General features: G+C 42.5%; 1 protein-coding gene across 3 annotated transcripts; it reads right to left on the reverse strand.

Annotated features, from left to right (window-relative positions):
- Positions 1-640: 640 nt before the first annotated feature.
- LOC115540657 (caspase-6) lies at positions 641-12,399 on the reverse strand. 3 transcript variants are annotated; one of them, XM_030352132.1, is made up of 8 exons: positions 12,266-12,399; positions 12,097-12,138; positions 10,922-10,940; positions 10,320-10,457; positions 9,267-9,343; positions 8,993-9,171; positions 2,695-2,842; positions 641-1,416 (listed from the first exon to the last, which is right to left on the reverse strand). In XM_030352132.1, exons 1-8 carry the CDS (start codon positions 12,294-12,296, stop codon positions 1,181-1,183), a joined length of 870 nt encoding a protein of 289 aa, XP_030207992.1. In that variant the 5' UTR covers positions 12,297-12,399; the 3' UTR covers positions 641-1,180. The 3 variants fall into 3 exon arrangements, with proteins under 3 accessions (XP_030207992.1, XP_030207993.1, XP_030207994.1); XM_030352133.1 differs by having other exon boundaries at positions 12,097-12,135; positions 12,266-12,371; XM_030352134.1 differs by lacking the exons at positions 10,922-10,940; positions 12,097-12,138; positions 12,266-12,399 and adding an exon at positions 10,689-10,708.
- Positions 12,400-23,020: the final 10,621 nt, after the last annotated feature.

Genomic DNA, 23,020 nt, shown 5'->3' on the forward strand with positions numbered 1-23,020 from the left:
TGAAAAGAGAAAACTTACATTTTTTAGTACATGGCATAAAGATGATTATGAGCCTTTGATTGATATGATTGGAGGCACATTTTTTGCGGAGACACATTCCTGGTCCCCACTTGTATTGGAGTGAACAGAGATATCTACTTCTGGGCCCCCTGAATCGAGGGACCTGTCCACAGCCCGCCTAAACAGCTGCAATACCAGGCTTGGCCACTGAGCACTGGTGGATTAGGGAAGTATGCACTGTTCCTGGGGGCTTGGTTGTGACCCACACAAAGACCATCACCACATGGGCTAACCGGAAGCCATGGCTGACAGGGGATGTCCACCGGCTTCTGAGGGCCAGAGACAACGCCTTCTGAGCCGGGGATGAAACTGGCCTGTGATCAGCGAGAGTACACACACAAGATGACCTGCTATTTCAAAGACAGCAGAGACACACAGAGCCTGTTGCAGGGCCTTCAGACAAACACATGCTACAAACCTGCACCAAAGAACTGCGACAGCAAAAAAAATTCTGCCCAACAACCTAAACAGCATGAGAATTTGTTGAGCAAACCATATATTGAAGCTACACTTCCCCCTCTCCCCCCACCCAAAATACATTTTCTGGCCCCAAATGAATCCCAGCAACTGAAACACAAAGTCATGATCGAACATAAGGTTTTATTTCAAAGACAGGAACCATACATTTGTACAGGTACATCGTGCTGATGGTAAACATGGATCCTGAGTTGTTTTATACACCATTGATAACCATTATTATAAAACTTGAAGCTGTGTACTGATAGATCCCCGCACTATAAAAAAAATAAATTGGGATGAGATAAAAGAAGTAAACATAAAAACATGTGTGAGGACTATGATATCTTTTAGTGATTTACTTTATTTTTGTTTCATTCTGCCTTCATTTATATTTTTTAACCTGTAGAAAAATCAATATATTTATATCCAAAATTAATTATGCATCATGATTGTTAATTACTCGCTATGAAACTTTATGACTTCCATATGATGGTACATTGTCCATTTAGCCAACACATCAGTTAAAAATGATGGGAATGATTCAGGCAGGATATAAAATCCCATTCACCTACAACCCTTTCAAAAAATAAATCATCTGTGAACATTATCAAAAGCCGGGCTATACAATCACAGAAACCACTTTGAGATTATCGATCTGATACTACTTTTTTGGTCGGAAGTAGAGCTTCTTGGTGAGCATGGAAGCAAAGCAGGGAATCTGCTTCTTTCCTTTGAGCTCTTTGTCTCTGCATTTCTCAACGGAACGCTTGGCCATCTTACTGTTCACCAGGGTCAGCAGCTCTGTGAACTCCAGGGAATCTCCGCACCACTTTAGGGTCTCGCAGAGGTCCTGGATGTACCAGGAGCCATAGAAGGGATCCCTAAAGGAAAAATACCCTGAACACACACACACATACACTGACTGTTATATCTGTCTTTGCAGGACAGCAATAGTGAACCCCAAAATTATAATTTGAGTTTTATACATACATAGAAACACAAATCAAAGTGAAATATGGTTTCATTTTCAAAGGCCATTGATTTGAAAACGGGTTTGGTACGATGACTGTGGGAGAGCTGTTGAGGTCTAGGCCCTTTGCTCCCACTGCACGTTCAGACCAACAAGTAAGCACTCCTGATACTCAATAGTCGCATTAGGCATGCATGTTTACAGTCAATCGAATTGGAATTTGAATTTGTGTTCTGCGCATGCTCGAGATCTTTTACGTGGGCCGTGAGCCGGAAGTAGAAGGAGATGGTAGTCGTGTTGTTATCGCTGTTGGAAAACGCAGAAAATGGAGGAAGCCAGTGTTGTGCCAATGTAGTTACCCCCTATAAGAAGTGTATAATAATCAACATGCATTCAGTACACCCTACGCTTTGATTTCACCCAAGGCTGAATTAAAAGTACATGTTTTCTAAATGTTTGTCATCAACGAGGTTGTAAAGTAGTAACTTCTGGCATATGAATGTTTCTTTCTTAAGACGGGTTAACGATCTTTATTCATTCATTGCGCCGCGGCCGAACTGAGAGGGCTATTCTCTGATGATATGAATCTAAAAGACTCCATTGGGTACTCCCACTCTCTGGTACTTCCACAAGTAAAGACCCGAAGTGGGGGTTATCTCAGCCATGGTGGAGAAGGAATTGGGGGAAAGGTACTTTGCCTTTGACTCTCTGAATTCAAGATTGAACCGCGACATGGAGGAGAAAGGGATTGTTGCCGTATGCAGACTCCCGGCGGAGCTGCTCCGCCACCGGAGGAGCTCCTCTCGGTCGTATGCCGAGTCCTCCGGTGTTGGAGCAGCTGCTCCGCCGTCGGAGTCTGCCTACGACCGAGAGGTCGGAACAATGGAGCATCGGAGAAATGACATGAAACCAGAGTTGAACTGACAGCTGTATACTGAAAACATATTTTTGTAGTTGTAAATTAACTTTCCGGGACTAAATCTATCTCACATTTGACTTTCTTTTAGGTTTCCCTTTTTCGCGTATAGGGCAATTTGTATTTTGCAAAAAAAAAAGAAAAATTGCAGAGAAAAAGCAGTGAGCAGGTAGGATTAAGATGCATAATTAGGTTGCAGAATCAAAAGAATAACTGAAGGTCTGTGCTGGTGGTTTTGGGTATCCTGCTTGAGCCCACGGAACAGCCCCCCCCCCTCCCCCCGTCTCACCTTTGGCCACACAGTAGCACATGAGGAAGTCAGCACCAGCAGGCAGTGTGTTGAATACACCAGCGTCCGCCACCACCTGGTCCTCCTCTTCGTCACTGTCCCCGGCCATGCCAGTCACAGGGGGGTCGTACTCACGCCCACGGCAGGCCTGGAGAAAGACAGGGTCAGTTAGCAGGCCTGGAGGAAGACAAGGTCAGTTAGCAGACCTGGACAGACAGTTAGCAGGCCTTGGCAGAGACGGGGTCAGTAAGCAGGCCTGGAGAGAGACAGGGTCAGTTAGTAGGGCTGGCTATCACCCCTTACTTAGCAATTGGATAGCTATTCACATGGTCCCGGCTTGATTAGACTTTTATTCAATATGGAGAATCAATGAGGATTACTTCAGTTAAAATGCCAATTGCTTAAAAATGGGATATGGGACCTGTACAGTGACCTCTCTCTAACTGGTCATGTTCATTAATAGCACTTTTATTAGCACTTTTCATACACAAGGCAGAATCAAAGTGCTTCACATATAAACATTATCATACAATAAAATAAAATAATAGATAAGTAAAAGAAAACGGAGTAAAAGAGATTGAAAATAAAGGCAAAGTTAAAAAAGCATGTAGAAAGTGCAAGGTATTTAAGATCAGATCAATAGTCTCTGGTACCCACGTCGGGACTCCAACCCGACCTAAAGGAACTTTGTCCTTTCTCTGGGACTCTAACCCGGATTCTAGGACTCTAACCCAGACAGAACTTGGGTCGCAAACCTTTCAAAGTTCATGTCTCTCTGTTACCCACGTCAGGACTCCAACCCAACATAAAGGAACTTGGTCCTTTCTCTGGGACTCCAACCAGTAGCGGTTCCTGGCCGAGCTCACCAGGGAGAAAATCATGAACGCGCATTCATGAACGTGCGCAGTGCACCCGCACATGCATGTCTTTTCTAAAGCGTAGGCCTACACAGCTTTTAAAAAACATACTCGCGTGACGCGTCGTATGGAGGCATATTAGAGAGGATCATAAAATAAAAATAGACACAACTAGGCAGTTCAATGCTTCTAAACTTTTAATCAAACGTGCAGGCAAAGTTCAACTTTATAAAGTAAAGTTCATTCATGTTGCGTGCTGCTTAAATGTAATACAAATGAGCCTTAGTCAGTTGCCGCACAAGGCGGCAACTGAAGGCTAATTTGCTTACAACATTAATAAAATAAATAGCTGATTTGTGATTGGTTGCAAGGAGTAGATGCGGCTGGCCGCCATTCCTATGTTTAACATGGTATGGATGATTTACCTCGCAAAAGTGAATTGTGATTGGTTGTTTTTTATTCTCAAAGTCGGCAAAAGTGAGTTTTGGCCTCTTTGCCTCCCTTCAGATGCTTGCCCCGGACGTAACATAATCAGGGCCCTATCTTGCATCCGGCGCAATTGCCTTTCTCACTGGCGCATGTGTCGTTGCTAGTTTGCAACTGGCGCAGAGCGTTCTTTTCCCTCCTGCGCCACGCGTCGGTAAATTAGGGGATGATCTTGTGCCCCAAGGGGCGGTTCAGCGAAAGGAGGAGGCGTGTTGTGGCGCAAACGTTCCCTTGTGCTATTTTGCAGTTTCAGAAACCACTTGCGGCACAAACCAGGAAATACCTGGTTTAAAGTCAGTGGCGCGTTGTTCAGAAGCTATTTTAAGGGCACATGCATAATGTTGCTTGTGCACCTCGCGCATACACTTTGCTTCTCTCATCTACCTAGCCACACATTCTTGGTAAATTATTTGGGAAAGAACAGCTGATACAGCGGTAATAAGTTGTACTTTTAAATCAATGCATCTGCAAACACTGCACAGCAAACACATATTTTCTTGACACAGACATCGTGCACATGCCCATAAATTTTAGGATTGATGAGTATTTGATTGTGAGAAAACATTGTTTAACCGCGAGTGAGTGTTATTAAGAATGAATGAATGCCGGCGCGCGTGTGTGTATGTGTAAAAGAATGAATGAATGCGGGTGCGCGTCCATCTGTTTAAACACACGCAAACTAAACTCGTAACGCATAATACAGTCCAAGGCAATGTATATTAACGGGGGGAAACATGCATATTAGGAACAGAAGTCGATAACGATAATTCATACAATACTGAAAAGATAAAGTATTGCGTATATCATCAAATAGAACCACAGTTACCACATATCATATGTTTGTTAAGTTTTCTTTGACGAAATTCATTTGAGGACTCTCAATGTTTTTCTGAAGTTGTGGAAGAAAACCTTATTCCATGTGTGAATTAGGCCATATTATTTGGCCATAAACTGAGCCATTTGAAGATTGAAATTCATGTGCATCTGTCTCATCGGAGAATGCAGAGGCGCTTTCAAAATATAAACTTGTCAGATTCAAATGCGCTCATGGCTCTTAAAGGGGATGGGAGCTGGCACTCTCATTGGTTTATTGCATGTTATGCCCAAACCACCCCTACCGGTAATTAAGCTACTTCAGACCAACCCTTTTTAGATTTGCGCAGGGCGCAAGAGTAAATTTTGTGCCGGTAAAATAGCGACATCGCCATAGAACCGCCCACAAAGCTACTTGCGCTTGGCGCTTCTCACTTGCGTTTCAGACCGTTAAAATAGGGCCATCAGAGTAACGTCAGCCAGCCTACCAGCCAATTTTTTTCAACATTTTCATGCAATATTTCAGTAATAAAACACACATTGCATGTATATAATTTTGAAAGTAAATTATTTTTAACAATAATTTCATCATTACGTAAATCTTTATTTATTTTTTTACATCACAAGGAGGTGTTGCCTCCGTTACTGCCTCTAAGGAACCGCCCCTGACTCCAACCCGACCTAAAGGAACTTGGTCCTTTCTCTAGGACTCAAACCCGACCTAAAGGAATTGATCGTTTTTCTGGGACTCCAACCCAGAATCTTGAACTCCAACCCAGATTCTAGGACTCTAAACCAGACAGAACTCGGGTCTTAAACCCTTATCCTTTTGCTCTGGTATCAGATCATGATACTCTCTGGTAAAAATAGAAAATATAGGCAAAGTTAAAAAAAGCATTTTAGTGCAATGTATATAAAATTGAAAGCTAAAGCAAACATAAAAGTCTTCAGTCCTGTTTTAAAAGTGGTCAGAGTTTGGGCAAGTCTTAAATCCTCAGGGAGCTTATTCCAGCTATTTCTTGCATAGTAACTAAATCCTGCTTTCCCATGTTTTGTGTTTACTCTGGGGATAATTAACAGATTGGTCTCATAAGATCTTAGTGGTCTAGAAGGCTTATGTAGTGGAAGCATATCAGTTGAATATTTTGGCCCGAAACCATGCAGGGATTTATAGGTTAGCAACATGATTTTAAAATCAATCTTTGACCTACAGGAAACCAATGTAACTATTTAAGAATTGGTGTAATATGTTCACATTTTTTGGTCTTTGTTAGAACAAGCTGAAGTTTCCTTAGAGGTTTTTTTGGGAGACCTGTAAGGAGACCATTGCAGTAATCAAGCTTACTAGTGATAAAGGCATGTACAATTTTTTGTAAGTCTTCGGTGGACATGAGCCCTCTAAGTCTTGCTACATTTTTAAAGGTCCCATGACATGCTATTTTATGTATTCTTTAATATAGGTATTAGTGGGCCACTAACACAGTATTCAAAGACGTTCCCGAAATTCAGCCGTGGTGCAGAGTTACAGCCACTCCGAGCCAGTCGCACATTGAGCTTCCCCCAAATGCGCTGTTTTGGCGTCTGTAGCTATAATGCAAATGAGGAGGAGCGAGGGTCAAGGGGGAGGGTGGGGGTGTGGCCCTGAGCAGCTTGCAGCCACGGTACCATGCGCTCTGTTTACAGTGGATGTATCGCAATGGCGAGACGCACACAGCCTTTAGCCGTGTTCTGTAAATATTCTATAACACACGGGAGTCCTGGAGCTCTATGTCTAAATATTATCATATAGCCTACATAGATATCTATATCATATAATATATATTATCACGGCCAAAAGCTGTGTGAGACGATATTATGAATCTCAAATGATTGATGCGTTGGGTTCTCCGACGTTCCTGGTTCTTCCACGTCTACATCAATGTGAAGTAGACTGAACTGCGACAAGGAGGAGAGAGGGATTGTTGCCGGGCAGCGCTTAGGCACCTCCGCCTCCGGCGGTGGTCCCTCAGCGGGGCTCAAGCGGTAGACATTCGCCGCCAACAATCCCTTTCTCCTCCATGTCGTGGTTCATGTTCTTGAGGGAGTCAAAGCCAAAGTTCCTTCCCCCCAATTCATTCTCAACCTTGGATATCGATATCATATCATACATATTATCATGGCCAAAAGCTGTGTGCGCCTCCAGACGATATTATGAATCACAAACGACTTTGTCGGGTTCTGCAACGTCTCTGGTTCTTCCACTTTCACATCAATCTGAAGTAGACTGAACCGCGCGCTGCCTGCTGCCGGCTGCCCGCTGCCGGGCGATGGTGCCTTGCGGCAACCGGCGGCATGTCGCAGTTCATGTACTTCAGCGAGTCAAAGCCAAAGTTCCTTTCCCCAATTCCTTCTCAACCATGGCTCAGATAACCCCCACTACAGTCTCGTTGTGGAAATACAAGAGACGTCCAAGAACCGACAAGAAACACTTGCGTTACAGTGTGTGTATTCACACACACACACATGTGGCGCTCGCACGGTCGTGTCTCATTGGCGGGCCAACGTCTCTGGGCGGGCCAGGCAGTGTAATGGGAGGAGCTTAGATGCTTTATGACGACATGAATAAAGACATTCCAAATCGGCGCGCTTGAGCCTCCGTTTTTTCAAAGGCGAGCAGAACAGCTAGTGCTCGTTTTACCCCAAACGCAAGTTATAGCCACTGGGGGACCTTAGGCAGGCTAAGGGAACTCATATATATGTTAGAAAACCTCATAAAGTGAGATTCTCAAGTCATGGGACCTTTAAGGTGATAATATGCAGATTTTGTAACTGATTTGATGTGACTGTCAAAATGTAAATCTGAATCCATGATAACCCCTAGATTTCTGGCTTTGATTGAGGGACAGAGGGTGACGGTGTTGGGTTACTTTAAACTAGAGCTGTCAAGCGATTAAAATATTTAATCGTGATTTATCGCATTAATGTCATAGTTAACTCACGATTAATCGCGATTAATCACAAATTATTTTTCTATGCTAAATATCCCTTGATTTCTTTGTCCCATAATTCTTCTCATTTTAATTCTCTTATCAACATGGTGAAGTGCATCGGCTTGCCTTGTGCAAATGATTTTTTATTGATAACAACATTGGCATATACTGATCAAAACAGGACGATACAAAAAAAGAGCCTATAGTACAATTAAACTACTGCTTTGAACAAATGTCATTTGAACATAGCAGTCAGGCTACTGCTTCTTTGTTTTGAGCCAGAGAATTTATTTATTTATTTATTTTTTTAAATAAAAGAATTGCGTTAACCGCGCGATAAAAATTTTAACGCCGTTAAAAATGGTTTGATTTAACGCCGTTAATAACGCGTTTAACTGACAGCTCTACTTTAAACCTTTCCGTTTTAGCACCAAATACAATTATCTCGGTTTTGTCCTCATTTGATTGAAGGAAATTTCAGCACATCCAGTCTTTGACTTGCTCAATGCACTGGCACAGCAGATTTATGGGCCGATAGTCATTTGGTGATAGCGATACATAGAATTGCGTGTCATCATTATAGCAATGATGGTCAATATTGTTATTTTGCATGATTTGCCGTAGTGGAGCATGAAGATGTTGAATAAAGAGGGTCCTAAGATTGAAACTTGTGGGAATGCACATGTCACGTTGGTTGACTCTGATACAAAGTCGCCAATGGAAACAAAGGAGTTCCTATTTTGTAGGTAGGACCTAAACCAATTTAAGACCGTGCCTGAAAGCCCCACCAACTTTTCTATCCTGTCCAAAAGTATTTTATGGTCTACAGTGTCGTCTTGAAGCCTTAGTATTGAGGTTTTGCCATAGTCAAAGACGGATAACACGAAAGTGTTTAGATGGATGTCATAGTTGTGTAACTTTAAACAACATTGTAAAAGTGAAACCAAAACTGTTAACTCAGTGTTGTCAATCAAAATGTTCCCAAAGTTCAAAGTTCAAAGAATAGTCTATACAATATATTATAGAATATACATTAGTAGTATAAACAGTATAATTCAGTGATGTTTAGAGTATTATTGAGTATTATGTACAGCATATTTTAGTAGTATACACATTAGTAGTACAAACAGTATAATCGAGAATTGATGTTTACAGTATTATTGAGTATTATACCTGTAGTATAAAGATCTTAGGCTTCCCGACGAGGTTTCTGCACTTGTCTCCTTTGAACAAGGCGGTAACTTCGTCGATGCTGATGTCTTCATCGTGCGCACACACCTTGTCTTTCTCACCATGACTCAGGAAGACACACACGAAGCAGTCCGCGTTCACGTTGTGGTCATCTAGCGCCGCTAGTATAAGAGCACATTTTAGATTTAAGTTTAAGAAGCTGTTCAACAGACGAGACAAATTCATTGACGTTAGCAATGGAGCCCGTTTGTCTTACCTTCTTTAAGCTTGGCCAGAATGTCAACCCTCTTCAGATCCTGATGGACTGTGACATCAAAGTTTAACTCTTTAAATCTAAGAAAAGGAAGGGATTTCCCAAACCACACACACACACACACACACACACACACACACACACACACACACACACACACACACACACACACACACACACACACACACACACACACACACACACAGGTGTGTCTCATTTATTGTAGTGGGTATATGGTGATTAGGTTATGACAAAAACAGTCATATAAGCTCACCGATTCAAAATCACAAACATTAACATCTGATATCCTGTAGTGTGGGGGGGACCCCGACCACAGCCGATCGCAGGCCACTGAACGTCATGTGGGAACGATGATAGCCAATTGGAAGCCACGGTGACTTAACGTAATACGAACAATCCATTAAGTTATCATAACAAAATCCATGGTGGCAAAAGCAAACGTGTGTTGGTCTTTGGAAATAGAGGAACAGCTTTTGATTGCGAGAGATTTGGTTGTTATGCAATGGAATCAGTTTGTGTGTTGTGTGCTGCGTTAGCAAAATAATTTCCTTCCACACACTTAAATACCAAAACAGTTAAATGTATCTTAATCTATGTAAGGTGTGTGGTCTCTCAAGTTTTCTAAATCATTTATTGTGTACCCAGCATAAAACAGTTTTATTTGATTTTATTGAAACAGATGTGATTCCATAGCAGTGCCCCGTTAAAAGCAAGCTTTTAGTTTGTCAAAAAGCAGCAGCAGGCTGTTTTATTGTTAGACGACAACCGATGATAATTTAATCCATTGGATTTTTGAACATTACACTGGTTGTAATAAATTGGTTGAGCCTGATTTCATCTGTGTACAGATGGTTGCATACCTGTCGTCCAAATAATCGACTGCATTGTGCCAACCAGCAAACATGCTTCAAAAACTACAATTTACAGTGGAAACGCAGGCCAAAGAAGTCCAATAGAACTACAACCACCATGGCAATTGTTTTTTTGTCCAAAATATAAAACCTATACATATCCATTTAAATAGAGACGTGTAACCTTTTCTCCAGATTGTCGCGGTCAAAGTTGGTCCCAGAACGAGTCTTGTTTGGACGATCAAGGAAGGTCTCCTGGTTGAAGATGAGTGCCATGCCGCGACTATTGTAGTTCATCTTGTACTCCTCCAGAGTGAAGTCACTTTAGACAGTAACCATGAGGCAGCACACGCGCACACACACACACACACACACACACACACACAGACGCACACACACACACACACACACACACACACACACACACACACACACACACACACACACACACACACACACACACACACACACACACACAGTAGGATCAGAAAGAAACTGATTTTGTAAGATGAGTCCTATACAACCAAGGAGATCAGGCCAGAAACATACATACATGTATGTATGCATGGATGGATGGATGGATGGATGGATGGATGGATGGATGGATGGATGGATGGATGGATGGATGGATGGATGGATGGATGGATGGATGGATGGATGGATGGATGGATGGATGGATGGATGGATGGATGGATGGATGGATGGATGGATGGATGGATGGATGGATGGATGGATGGATGGATGGATGGATGGATGGATGGATGGATGGATGGATAAACATATTACCTGCCAGTAAGGGCATCCACTTCAGTTTGATTGCCAGAATATTGTATGAAAGAAATGAAGCACAAAATTAAATATCACACATCAAAATAGCCAATATCAATATGCCTTATTTTCCTTATTGTCTTATTTTCAAATTTTGCCCAAAACGATTTGACCTCACTATCACTATGTTGTGTTAACCCGTCCCTAACCCTACAAATGAAGCGAAAGACCGGTGTTACACCCAATTTCTGCGACCCACCGAAAAGTGTGACCCCAGGGAGCGCTGTTGCACATTTTCTGCAACATGCGCGCAGCACGAGTTTGAAGTAGACAGGCATGAAGTCGAAAAACTGTGTGCATTATAACAAAAACATAAAAACAACATAAGATCTACCCCCTACCCCTCACCTTGTTATTTGCAATGTGTTTAATAAATAGATTTGGTTTGATTAGCACTTAACAGACCCATACAATGGATAGGGCGTTTAGTAGACGGTCCATCACCGTTGCTTCTTTCCCTATAAAAAGCTACAGTCAGTGTTTAATTAGTTGATGTACCTTTGAGCATTTCCTATAAAATGCTACTGTGTAGAATTAATGTTTGTATCAAGAAAAGAAAGACTCGCCCCCTGGGGTCACACTTTTCGGTGGGTCGCAGAACCGGGGGAAAAAAGGCACTGTCATTGAGGCCCCGACCAGCACTTCCTTACCTTTCGCACTTGTGTACAGGTTGGGTATATTTATTTCTGTACTTGAAATAAAGAAACATAGGCTATCTATTTACAGCCATTCCCACGCCATTACAGCCATTCCCACGATTCCTTACCCCAACCATAAAAAATGAGCATAGAAATAAAACCATTTCTGGCCACCCGACAAATCAATGATCCCCATTGCCCAACACGTCTGGGTAACCAGACCGGACCTTAACAGGGCGCTTTCCCACAGAACAGTAGCCTAATCTATTTTCAGTGGGCAATCCTTTGCTGCCACATGCTAGTGCCAAATTAAACACAATTAAACACACAATTAAACAAATCGGTCAGTAAGGCGTGGCCGCGTGTCCGAACGGCCGACCCGAGGGCTGATGCACGTCAGCCCAGCGCGGAAGTGTCCGATAAGCCCGATGCAGTTCAGCCCAGACTAGATGTATATAGCCGCAAGTTCTTCTGCTGTATAACAATATCACTCACCTCCATGGTCGGTTGCCGTTTTGCTTTCTGAACCAACATCTGCTGTCAGTGGGGAACAAAACTTTAGTTTGTCTATATCACACAAACAGTCCATGTTATCAATTGAGAGAAAATTCTGTTTGCAATTGGTTCATTATGATTAAAGATCAAAAGTTTAAAGGTGGGCTACCTCTACACGGATCCTTTTCCACTTTGGACATGGTCGTAGGCAAGTGATCAGCACACAAGACAGAGCTGTAAATGTGACTGTGTAAAGGCGGAATCGCGGATGAATAATTAAAGTTCCCTCCCTACTGTTTGATTGGTTATGTTGTAAAACAGGTTTTGACCGACTCCTGTCGGTCAAAACCATATGCAAAGGTTCGACGATTTGCATGGCAACATATTAGTCAAGTAGAATCAAATTGGATAACAGAATTTGTATATAGCTACACAGTAGGCCTACAGAATTGTAACAGTGAAATATTATCAAAACACCAACAAAAGTTATTAATGTCCAAACTTTTTCTTATTCTTCCAAATAGACAGACGTATTAAAAGTAAATGTTACAGAACTGATCTTGAAATATAATCTGAATGAAAATTTGCCCCTTCATTCCTTAATCATTATGTATTTTTTCTTCAACTCATATGTTGAAGCTACACTTCCACATTTCAGAAATGAACTCTCCCCCCCATTTTACTTTTTGACCCCAAATAATGCAACTGAACAACAGGGTCAGAGCTTGTTCAATCATAAGGCTTTATTTAGAAATCGTTGAGGAATCATGTACTTTACAGTAAGATCGAGCCAAATGAAAACATGTCTCCTGAGTTGCTTTACATATGCAGCACATATAGTGTTTGATTATAAAGGTACGTCTTTAACAGACATACATTTATACATATGTCTCATTAAGAAAATACCACTGGTGTCAAAGTGATGACAGTGAGATGAAGGTCTGCTACAAAAACAATATCTGTTTGAACTCCAGGCATTGGAGGTATCCTCTTCTGACAAGTGACCGGCAGCCTTCACCATGCCCGTCGATCAGCTCAACAGACCATCCACCACTGGCTACTGGGGGGAGAGGGGTAGGGGTTCGGTTCCTGCTGAGGCCACCCATTTGTATTTGTGAGACATTTAGGATTATAGCCTCACTTTATGAGGCAGCACACGCACACACACACACACACACACACACACACACACACACACACACACACATGAGCATGCACACACAAATAGGTATTCAAACACACACACATGGCCATGCGCACACACACACACACACACACACACACACACACATGAGCATGCACACACAAATAGGTATTCAAACACACACATGGCCATGCACACACACACACACACACACACACACACACACACACGGGCAAGCAGACACACAAACAAAGGAAACACACACAGACACAGTATTAATTTAAATAAACTGATACTAACCCTTAACTGAACCAACATGAAGAATCAGGCCACAAGTAAGAGCAAAATAATATGCTTGCATGCATGCATTGTTATGTGATCCAAGAGTTTTCTAAGATGAGACTAACTCTTGTTCCCTCCTACGAAGAATTGCAGTCACTTGTTAACAATATCCCAAGATACATGCTAGAGCCCAGCAAGCTTTTGGGGTATTTCCATTGAGGATGGATAAGAATAGGGGGCTGGATATATTTACTACAACAACATATAAAATCTAAAAGATACCTTACAGCAGTTTGAAAAACAAACCAATAAAACCAATCTGATGATCATCTTCTGAAGGGAGCTGGCAACTTGGGTTCCTGGTCCTTTCCTCCTGCATTGTCCGCACAATCTTGATTTTCCTCGACTGCACTGTACTGTACTAATTATTAGCCTACACTCACACCCCTACTGTACTGTATCCCCCTCTTTTACAGGGAGGTTGACCGTTTTATTGCCAAGTTTATTTAATAGTCAGCAAGTAAGTTAGAAAGTTGCTATAGGCCTACCCTAAGTGGACCCCACTTGCCACGTGTTGCTGGAAGTTGGAAAGCCCCCAGCAGCAGATGCACTCCTCAGTGAAGTTTGGGTTCAGAGATCGTTTCTATTTTCATGTTGGCCAATGATGGTTGTTCTAGAATGCCAATATATGATCCGATCGCTAGGTTGGAGGAGGGGGTTAGGAGGGAGTTAGGTCAACTATAAGCAATATAGTTAAAGTTACGTGGATAAACATTTATCAAAGAGTCAACGTTGTATTTCATTTTTAACATTTAAAAAAATATAATAATTACTCCTCCAATAATTTAATAACAATGTAATTATAAAACAATGGCTCCCTTTTCAAGGTCGTATGTCTGATTGCTGCGATAGTATCACAGCACCATGTTAGGTTTGGCGTAAATATCAACAGTTCAACCGGTGCAGCTGCACTGGGGCCCAGACGCTGTCAGGGGCCCATGGAGGAAGAAAAAAAAAAGGAGGGGCCGGGTCGGTAAGGTAGGCTAAAGTTCAGTGGCATATTGAGTAGACTACCAAAGCTTCTCGAACATGTCTGGACGCGGGAAAGGAGGAATTTAGTGGTCTAGAAGTATAGAGCACGAGACGGAGTGCTCTGGATCTTTCATGGCATCAACTTTCGAATCCCAGTTTGCAAACAATTGGGCTAGGTTGAAATACACAGGTGAAGCAGATCCACCCTCACGGGAGTATGTTGGCAAAGAACTGTTGTTTGAATCCAACCTTTTGTGTGCCCGCGACATACATTCATTCATCGCCCTGCCAAACAGGCGTGAATTTGAACTATGTTTCTACCAACAAGCTACACTCCGTCGCTTCTTGGAGCAGCATGCTGCCGAGAGTCAGCAGGATAAGTGGAAATTCTGGTCCATTGACTCCTCAGTTAGTATTGGTGTAGTTAACCTCGTGGTTAAGTTCTGGACTGGCCGTGTGTCAGATCACGACGTCGAGGTGTATCTGAATCGATATTGTAGCATACTGCAGAAGCCGTACAAGCCATTAGACCAGTTTGGAATATGGTACGGCATCCGCAAATATAAGGTGGAGCTCAAGCGAGATGCAAACAATCATCTAATGTCTTTGCCCACCTCCGTGTCCCTGGGTCCTTACAACGGCCGACTCCAGTATCCCGGCCAAGAGGTGCGTTGCTTTATATGCAACAGCACGGACCACCGGGTCAAGGAGTGCCGGGAGGTAAAGTGCTGGAAGTGTGCTAACCTGGGGCACAAAGCAAATGCCTGCAAAAATGATGCAGAATGCAGTCTATGTGGACAGCGAGGGCACTCGTTTTTCCATTGCCCCCGGAGCTTCAGCAACGTGGCACGGGCACGTAGGAAGTCTCAAGCCGAGGAGCAGCAGAGGCAGGTCCTGGCGTTGCTGAGGACCACCAGACCGGAGCCAGCACAAGGTGAAGTCAGCGTTCCACTGACAGCAGTCCAGCGGACGGAGCCCGAGGAGAGTGCACCGGGAGGAGAGGAGATGCGAGGAGGAGTCGAGCCAGCACAGAACGGCCGGGAGTTGGGTGACGACGAGGCGAGGGAGCTGCAGACGATGGCTGGAGTGGGACCGCAACCGCAGCGGGTGCCTAGTAGGAGTGGTCGTGGGAGAGCTCGGAGGGGCTTTTTCGCTGCGGCTGCGCTGATGGGGGATGCGGCAAGCTCCACAGGGACCCCCGCCCAGGGGGAGGGTCAGCCCAGCCCCTGTGGCCCAGAGGTTACAGCCGGCGAGGAGACGGAGGAGGCGGTCAGACAGCTGGAGAAGGCTGTTGACGAGATCCTGCCGCCCTGGTCTGACTCCTCAGGCGTCGAGGACTGCGCCGGGATCGGTGAGCAGCGACGGGAGGAGTGAGGTGAGGAGTCGGAGGAGTCGTACGACTCGGCAAGCGAGGAACCGAGCATCAGAAGCCTGTCACTGATGGAGCATCGGATTTTCGGCAGCGACTCGGACTCTAGCGAAGAGGAGGGCCCCTCCCTTCTTTCAACGGAGTCGACAGGACCCTCACAGGTCAGTGTTTCCCAGAAGAGGCAGACGTCGCCTCTGGTAAGTGAAGAAAAGAAACAGAAGAAATGATTGGCTGGTTAACATCACTTTGTCACCATGACTGTACTTTCCATTATAACCTGTAATGTGAGAGGTATCCAGTCCATAAAGAATAGAGAGACTAAGATGTCTGCTCTCCATAATACAAGTTATGACATTATCTGTGCACAAGAGCTACGGTTAACATCACAGGCTGACGTTGAAGACGTGCGTGCCAGGTGGGAAAAAGGTACTTCCATTGTGTCCAGAGGTTGTGATAAAGCTGATGGAGTTTTTTTTTTTTTTTTAAAAGTAATGCAGAAATTATAAAGACAAGAGAAATCATTCCAGGGAGGATTTTATTAGTAGATTGTTTTTATTTAAATTTAAAAATGCGAATTATTAATATATACACTACTCAAGATGCAGCTACTAAAGTGAGGATGTTTAAAAAACTATATGAGCTACTGTTAGTGGGCTTTTACACTGTCCTGAGCGGGGACTTCAACTCGTATACTGAGACTAATGACAGGATCCCTGTTCCTACGAATCCTCGCAGCAGGAATAGGGAAGGTGATGCTTTGAAAGAAATGAGTGTATCTTGTGGAGTTAAAGATGTTTTTAGAGTGCTGCATCCTATCGATGTAGGCTATACTCGGTTCGATGCGCGTATCAAAACGAGGATAGACCGGATATACGTGACTGCTGATATTACACCTGTAAGCTATAAGACTCGGGTTTTGGTCAACTCAGACCACCTGGCTGTAATAGCACTTTTAAAATTTGGAAAGACGGAAAAAAAAGGTTTTTGGAAACTAAATGTTAACTGTTTAAAGAACAACGACGTAATCACTGAATTAAAAAAAGAAGTAGTAGTCACAAAAAGTTTAAAGGTTTTAACCAGGTCCCATGTGGAACTGTGGGAAGTTTTAAAAGAACGTCTGAGGTATTTTTTCAAATTTAAATGCAGAATGTTAAACCAGGAGCAAAATGCAAAATACAGCGCACTCATGGCTCGTTTTGTAGATTTGAAAATCAAAGCAAATAAAACGGAGATGGACACAGAGACTTTGTCCGAAATGGAAACTGAGCTGGCCAAATTAAATGACGTATCATTCTGCCTTCGCTTACAGGCAGGTATGGGGGATACAGCATGTCCTACCAACGTACATAACCTGGCAGGTATACAGAAAAAGAAACTCGAAAATAAGCATGTGGGCCCAATACTAAATGAATATGGTCTTTTAATAGAAGATGAGAAAACAAAAAGGGAAACGATTAGAGAAATGTGTGAAAAACTGTATAGAAAATGTGATATTAACATGTCAAGCTTGCAGTCTTTTCTCGGCTCCATTATTTTGAACGGGGTCGATCTTATTTCAGAGGGTGGGGTTATCACTCCTGATGAAGTAAGAGAAGCAATTTCTCAGTTGCGTAAGGGAAAGTCACCAGGGCCAGATGGCCTTCCTAATGAGTTTTACCTCTCTTGTTGGTAGATTTGCTAACCTCAGCTTTTAATGACGGAATCAAAGTAGGCAAGATGCACGCATCCTTTTATCATGGTGTGATATCGGTAATATATAAAAAGGGGCCCTTTCCCAATCTAGATAATTGGAGGCATGTCACAATTATGAATGTAGATTATAAGATTTTGGCGAAAATACTAGCAAACAGGTTAAATGATGATCTAGAGAAGCTGGTGGAAAAGGAACAGACATGTGCCATTAGGGGGAGGCTAATGTGGGACAACCTAGGCCTTTTAAGAGACATTACCAGTGGCAATCTAAAAGATGAGTTCTTTTTGATAAGCCTTGACCAAAAAAAAGCTTTTGATTATATATCTAGAGAATATTTGTGGGAAGTGCTAATGGCTTACGGTTTTAAACAAGAACTTATTAATATTATTAAATTATTATATGTAGAATCCACAGTCCAAATAAATGTTAATGGTGTCTTAACAGATTCATTTGCAATCAAGAGGGGGGTAAAACAAGGGTGCCCCCTCTCAGCAGCTCTCTACATTCTCGCTATCAACCCTTTATTGAGCAAGATTAAGAACGATAAAAGGCTCTCGGGTATTAACACTAGTGGTGGCGAGCGTGTGGTTGTCTTGGCCTATGCCGACGACATTACCATTATAATTAAAAACGGTAAAGAATTGAGCATTGTTAATGAGCATTTGTCCCATTATGAAGAGATCTCTGGTTCCAAACTAAACCATGACAAAACCGAAGGTGTCTGGTTCGGGAAGAGTGAGACAAAACCAACGATAGATATAAACGATAAAGATGCAATGACAATCCTGGGCATAAAGTTCAGTAGGAATGATTGTTATGGAGAAAACTGGAACGAAAAAGATAAAGAGATTAAAGAAGAACTGGATAAATGGGAAAATAAATCATGTAGCTATAGGGCCAGGATTTTAATCATAAAAACATGTGTTATGTCAAAGCTGCTGTTCTTGGCGACCATTTTTCCTCCTAAGGACCAGACACTTAAAAAGATAAATAAAATGCTTGTTAATTTCATCTGGGGAACCACAAGGGAAGTTACAAAGAGAGAGCTTCTATATAAAAACAAAAAAAACGGAGGGCTCGGAGCTGTGGACCTGGGGCTAAAATTAAGAATTGCATTTTGTAAAAATATTGCATCTGGTTTTAAAAGAGAGGCTGTTTGGATAGGTGAGGCGTTGAGCTGGACCAAAAAGAGGGGTCGTGCTAGAAGTTCACTGCCTTACTTTAAAGTAATGTATGGTGATCTTATAGAGAAATCGGTACACCTGAATATTGACTGGCTTGGAACGCCCAGTAAAGATATATATGTAATTGTGTGTAATGACTTGTATGGTGACATTTTCCCCTATAAATATCTAGATGATGCTGAAAAGCAGGTGTGTCTGAAAAACATACGGAGCAAAACTATATCTGAAAAAAAGAGGGACGTAATGTGGCTGGTCTCAGTGAGGAGACTAGCAGTTCGAGCAGTGGTGAAGTGGAGCTGCTTCGTTAAAACTATTAAATGTCCGATTCATAATTGTGATGAAGATGAATCAGTTGAGCACCTGCTTGTAGACTGCCACAGATCACAATATGTCTGGGGGAAAATGTCACAGATTGGTTTTAACGTTAATATCACATATAAAGCTGCTATGTATGGAGTTTTCGAGGAACGCATGTCTGCCATGGATCAGGACTTCCATTGGTCCGTGGTGTGTGCTGTCATTAACAAGCTGTGGAACACTAGGTGCGCCATGGTTATAAAACAGGAATCCATCTCGGGAGAGGTGGTATTCAAACAGATTCGAACAGAGCTTAAAAGACAACGAACTCTTGACTCCAGGGAAAAAAGAATGAGGCCATGGCACTTATTGACTTTGTGAATTATTATTATTATTATCTTATTTTTCAAATGTGTTGTATTTCAATGTGTATTTTCTTGTATCTTCCTGAAATGAATTGTAAATCCTGCATAATTTAAATAAAAATATATTAAAAAGGTAAGGTAGGCTAACGCTGAGTGTAGGCTAACGTTAGTCACCTGTAACATTAGCCTACACGGTGGTGACAATAGCAGTTCTCTCTAGTGGCTGTTCCTGTGTGTGTCCAAGCGTGTGTGTGTGCGCTTTTGTTTAGAAAAAATATATATGTTTGCACCGGGGCCTATCACCATGATGTTACCCTGCTACGCTTAACAGTGTGTGTGTGTGTGTGTGTGTGTGTGTGTGTGTGTGTGTGTGTGTGTGTGTGTGTGTGTGTGTGTGTGTGTGTGTGTGTGTGTGTGTGTCTCTGTTTAGTTTACCTCTCCTTTAGCGAGTGCACTAATGGCTCCTGGCACATCCAGGATCCGTGCAAGGCTCTGCAGAGGTTCAGGAAGGTGTCCAAGCCGTCCATCGAGAATTCCAGAAAAATCCATCGGGAAGAAGCAGATTGCCTGCTTCGCTTCCATGCACATCAAGAAGCTTTACTTCCGACCATAACAATAGATGGCCGATTGATAATCTCAAAGTGGTACATATGATTGTATAGCCCAGCTTTTGGTAATGTTAACAAAAGTTATATTTTGTAAATGAGTCAAACAACCAGGCAGAAAGAAACAAAGACAGAAAGTTAATCACTTAAAGGCCCACTATGCAACTTCGGGCATTTCTTGGCTGTTTTCTTGGTTTTGGCACGCACATTTCTCTACACAGCGCCCCCTACAGCTTCGTAGTAGATATTTCACAACACTGTCGTAACAACTCGTTGACGACCCTTCCCCATGCACTTCTACGCGAGCCATGTGCATTTGTTTTCAAAGAAGCCGGCGAATGCGTGGAGCCATGTCCGAAGTAGATGTTCATAAAGTGTAGGCAAGGTTATACATTTTTAAAAAGGTGTATTTGTATTGCAATAAACATAAATCCATCCTTTTTTATAGTTGGCGGGGAGAATGTATATCCTAGATTATAATTGTTATATCTTAGGTTGAACAGAACAATCAGTGTAAGAGGTTTGGCCAACATAATAATCTAAATAAACAAGAACCTGGATTCGGGGATTCAGTCTGTATCTGGGGGACGAGACGGACGAACAGCAAAACACCCATGGAAACAAAGGTGTTTATATGGTTGCAACCAAGCAAGCTAGAAACATACAGGGCTCACAACAAAACGGTCGAGAAAACAATTTTTACAGGGCTCACAACAAAATGGTTGAGCAAACACATTTGTACAGAGACTTATCAACATCCAGAACAGTGGCGTCAATTCAGCCAAAGCTAAGGTATGGCAAGGTTACTAGTCACATGACTTAACTACAGTATCAATCAATATACATGCCCAGCAAATAATCATAACAAAAGTGATCCCGCTAACGCAACTATGGACACAAACACTTAACTACGCACGTCAATCAATCAATTCAGTCAAATGCGCCGTTACGCATCCGTTTTCAGCACCATGGATAGCAAGCGGCAGAGTTAGAGAGCAGTAATAGCCTTTCTGACAAACACAATTTCACTCATTCTGTTCACTTCATTCACTATGTAATTGCAACAATATCACGTGAACATACCAGGTAAACTGCTGTAAACTGTTAAAGTCCAAATACAAAGAGGAGAGGGAGGGAGGGAGAGAGGAGAGGCGAGGGAGGGAGGGAGGGACGGAGGGAGGGAGGGAGAAGAAAAGAGAAAGAGAAATCATATTAATAAGATGTTCGGGTATCTTACTTTGAGATGAACTTTCTTAATTATTCCACAAGTGGATAACGGCGGGGCCTCAAAGCAGCAAAGTTATTGACGAGTTCATCTGCGTCCAGGGATTTTACGACAGCAGGCTCAACAGCCATCAACATGAGGTTTGTGAGCCTGTCATCGCTCATGGTGGTCCGCAGGTAAGTTTTGACTCTTTTTAAAACGGAAAAGAATCTTTCGTTGGATGCAGTGGAGACAGGAATTGTTGCTGCGATCTTGAATAGCTTGATGACCTCTGAAAAAGCGACAGACATGGTCTTCAGTCGCGTCAAAGCCAGCATTATGTTTTTCTCCTCCTCCACGTCCTCCTTCATCTCAAGTTCAAGGAAAGCTTTTGCTGTGTGACACTGGGAACTGAGAAGGGTGGTGTCGATCAGTTCATCATAGAGTTGTGCAAACTGTTCCATTTTAACTACATCCATGAAATGAGGAGATGAACAATCAAATGCCTGGATAGCATTAAGTAGCTCATCATTATCTGTAAATCATTGGGAGGCCGAGCTCTGTGGAAAATGCCTTGGCTCTGCTCAGTGTGTCCTGGTACTCTTTATCTGACCTCATCTTTTCCAGCTGGGCCTTAGTACTCCGTATGAGATTGGAAGCCATCGTGATTGCAATGTCTTTTGTCTGAAGCTGTTCAGACAGTCCATAAGTGAGACTTAAGATTTTTTCTAGGACATGAAGACGCACAACAAAAGTGACTGTCAGCATATTCGTCCGAAGTCCAGCAGCTTCAGTTGAACCCTCTGCATGAGCGTCAATAGTGGCACCTAACACAGCTAGTATAGCCTCGTAGCGCAGTTTTATCTTCTGTAGAGCCCTATACCAATACAGCCACCGAGTGGGACAGGTGCGCTCCAAGTGCAGTATTTTGTTGTGCCCCAAATTCTTTTGAGCCTCAATGAAAAGCATGTGTCTGGTATTGCTATTTGCAATAAAAGTATATAGTGTTTGAACAACACTAAAAAACTCTGCCATCTCTGGTATTTCAGTTATCGAGCTCACAAGCACAAGATTTAGTCTATGTGCATGACAGTGTATATACGCTGCATGCGGCACTTTTTCACGTATTAAAGCCTGCACACCACGCACATTACCCCGCATAACACTTGCACCATCGTAGCATTGTGCAACACACAGCTGAATATCTAAACTCGATAATTCCTTTATTATTTTCTGGGCCAGGGATTCAGCGGTCAGGTCCATCATGTGATAGGTTCCAATGGCTCTTTCCTTCATAATCCCGTCAAGTACATAACGGATCAAAATGGACAGCTGCTCCTTCTTAGACAGGTCTTTCGTTTCATCCACTAAAACTGAAAAGTACCGTGCTTCTCCTACTTCACTTATGATTATACTTCTGATCTTTTCCCCAATAACTCTCACCATATCGTCACTAGGGCTGCAACTAACGATTATTTTAATAATCGATTAATCGGTCGATTATTTTATCGATTAATCGATGAATCGGATAAAAAAAATAATGAATGAATTGCCGCATCTTCATTCAAAAACGGAACATTACTTCAAATACACAGTGCAGACTGAAGTGTAAAAACACCAGGTTATTGCTCCAATGTCCCGCAACTATTAAAAGTAATGTTAAATGACAAAAAAATATGAAAACATAGCTGGGATAATACAAAAAAAAAACAGGCAATGTTTGATATACATTTATTTATATATATATAT

The sequence above is a fragment of the Gadus morhua genome, chromosome 3 (assembly GCF_902167405.1).
Source record: "Gadus morhua chromosome 3, gadMor3.0, whole genome shotgun sequence".
Lineage (NCBI taxonomy): Eukaryota > Metazoa > Chordata > Actinopteri > Gadiformes > Gadidae > Gadus > Gadus morhua.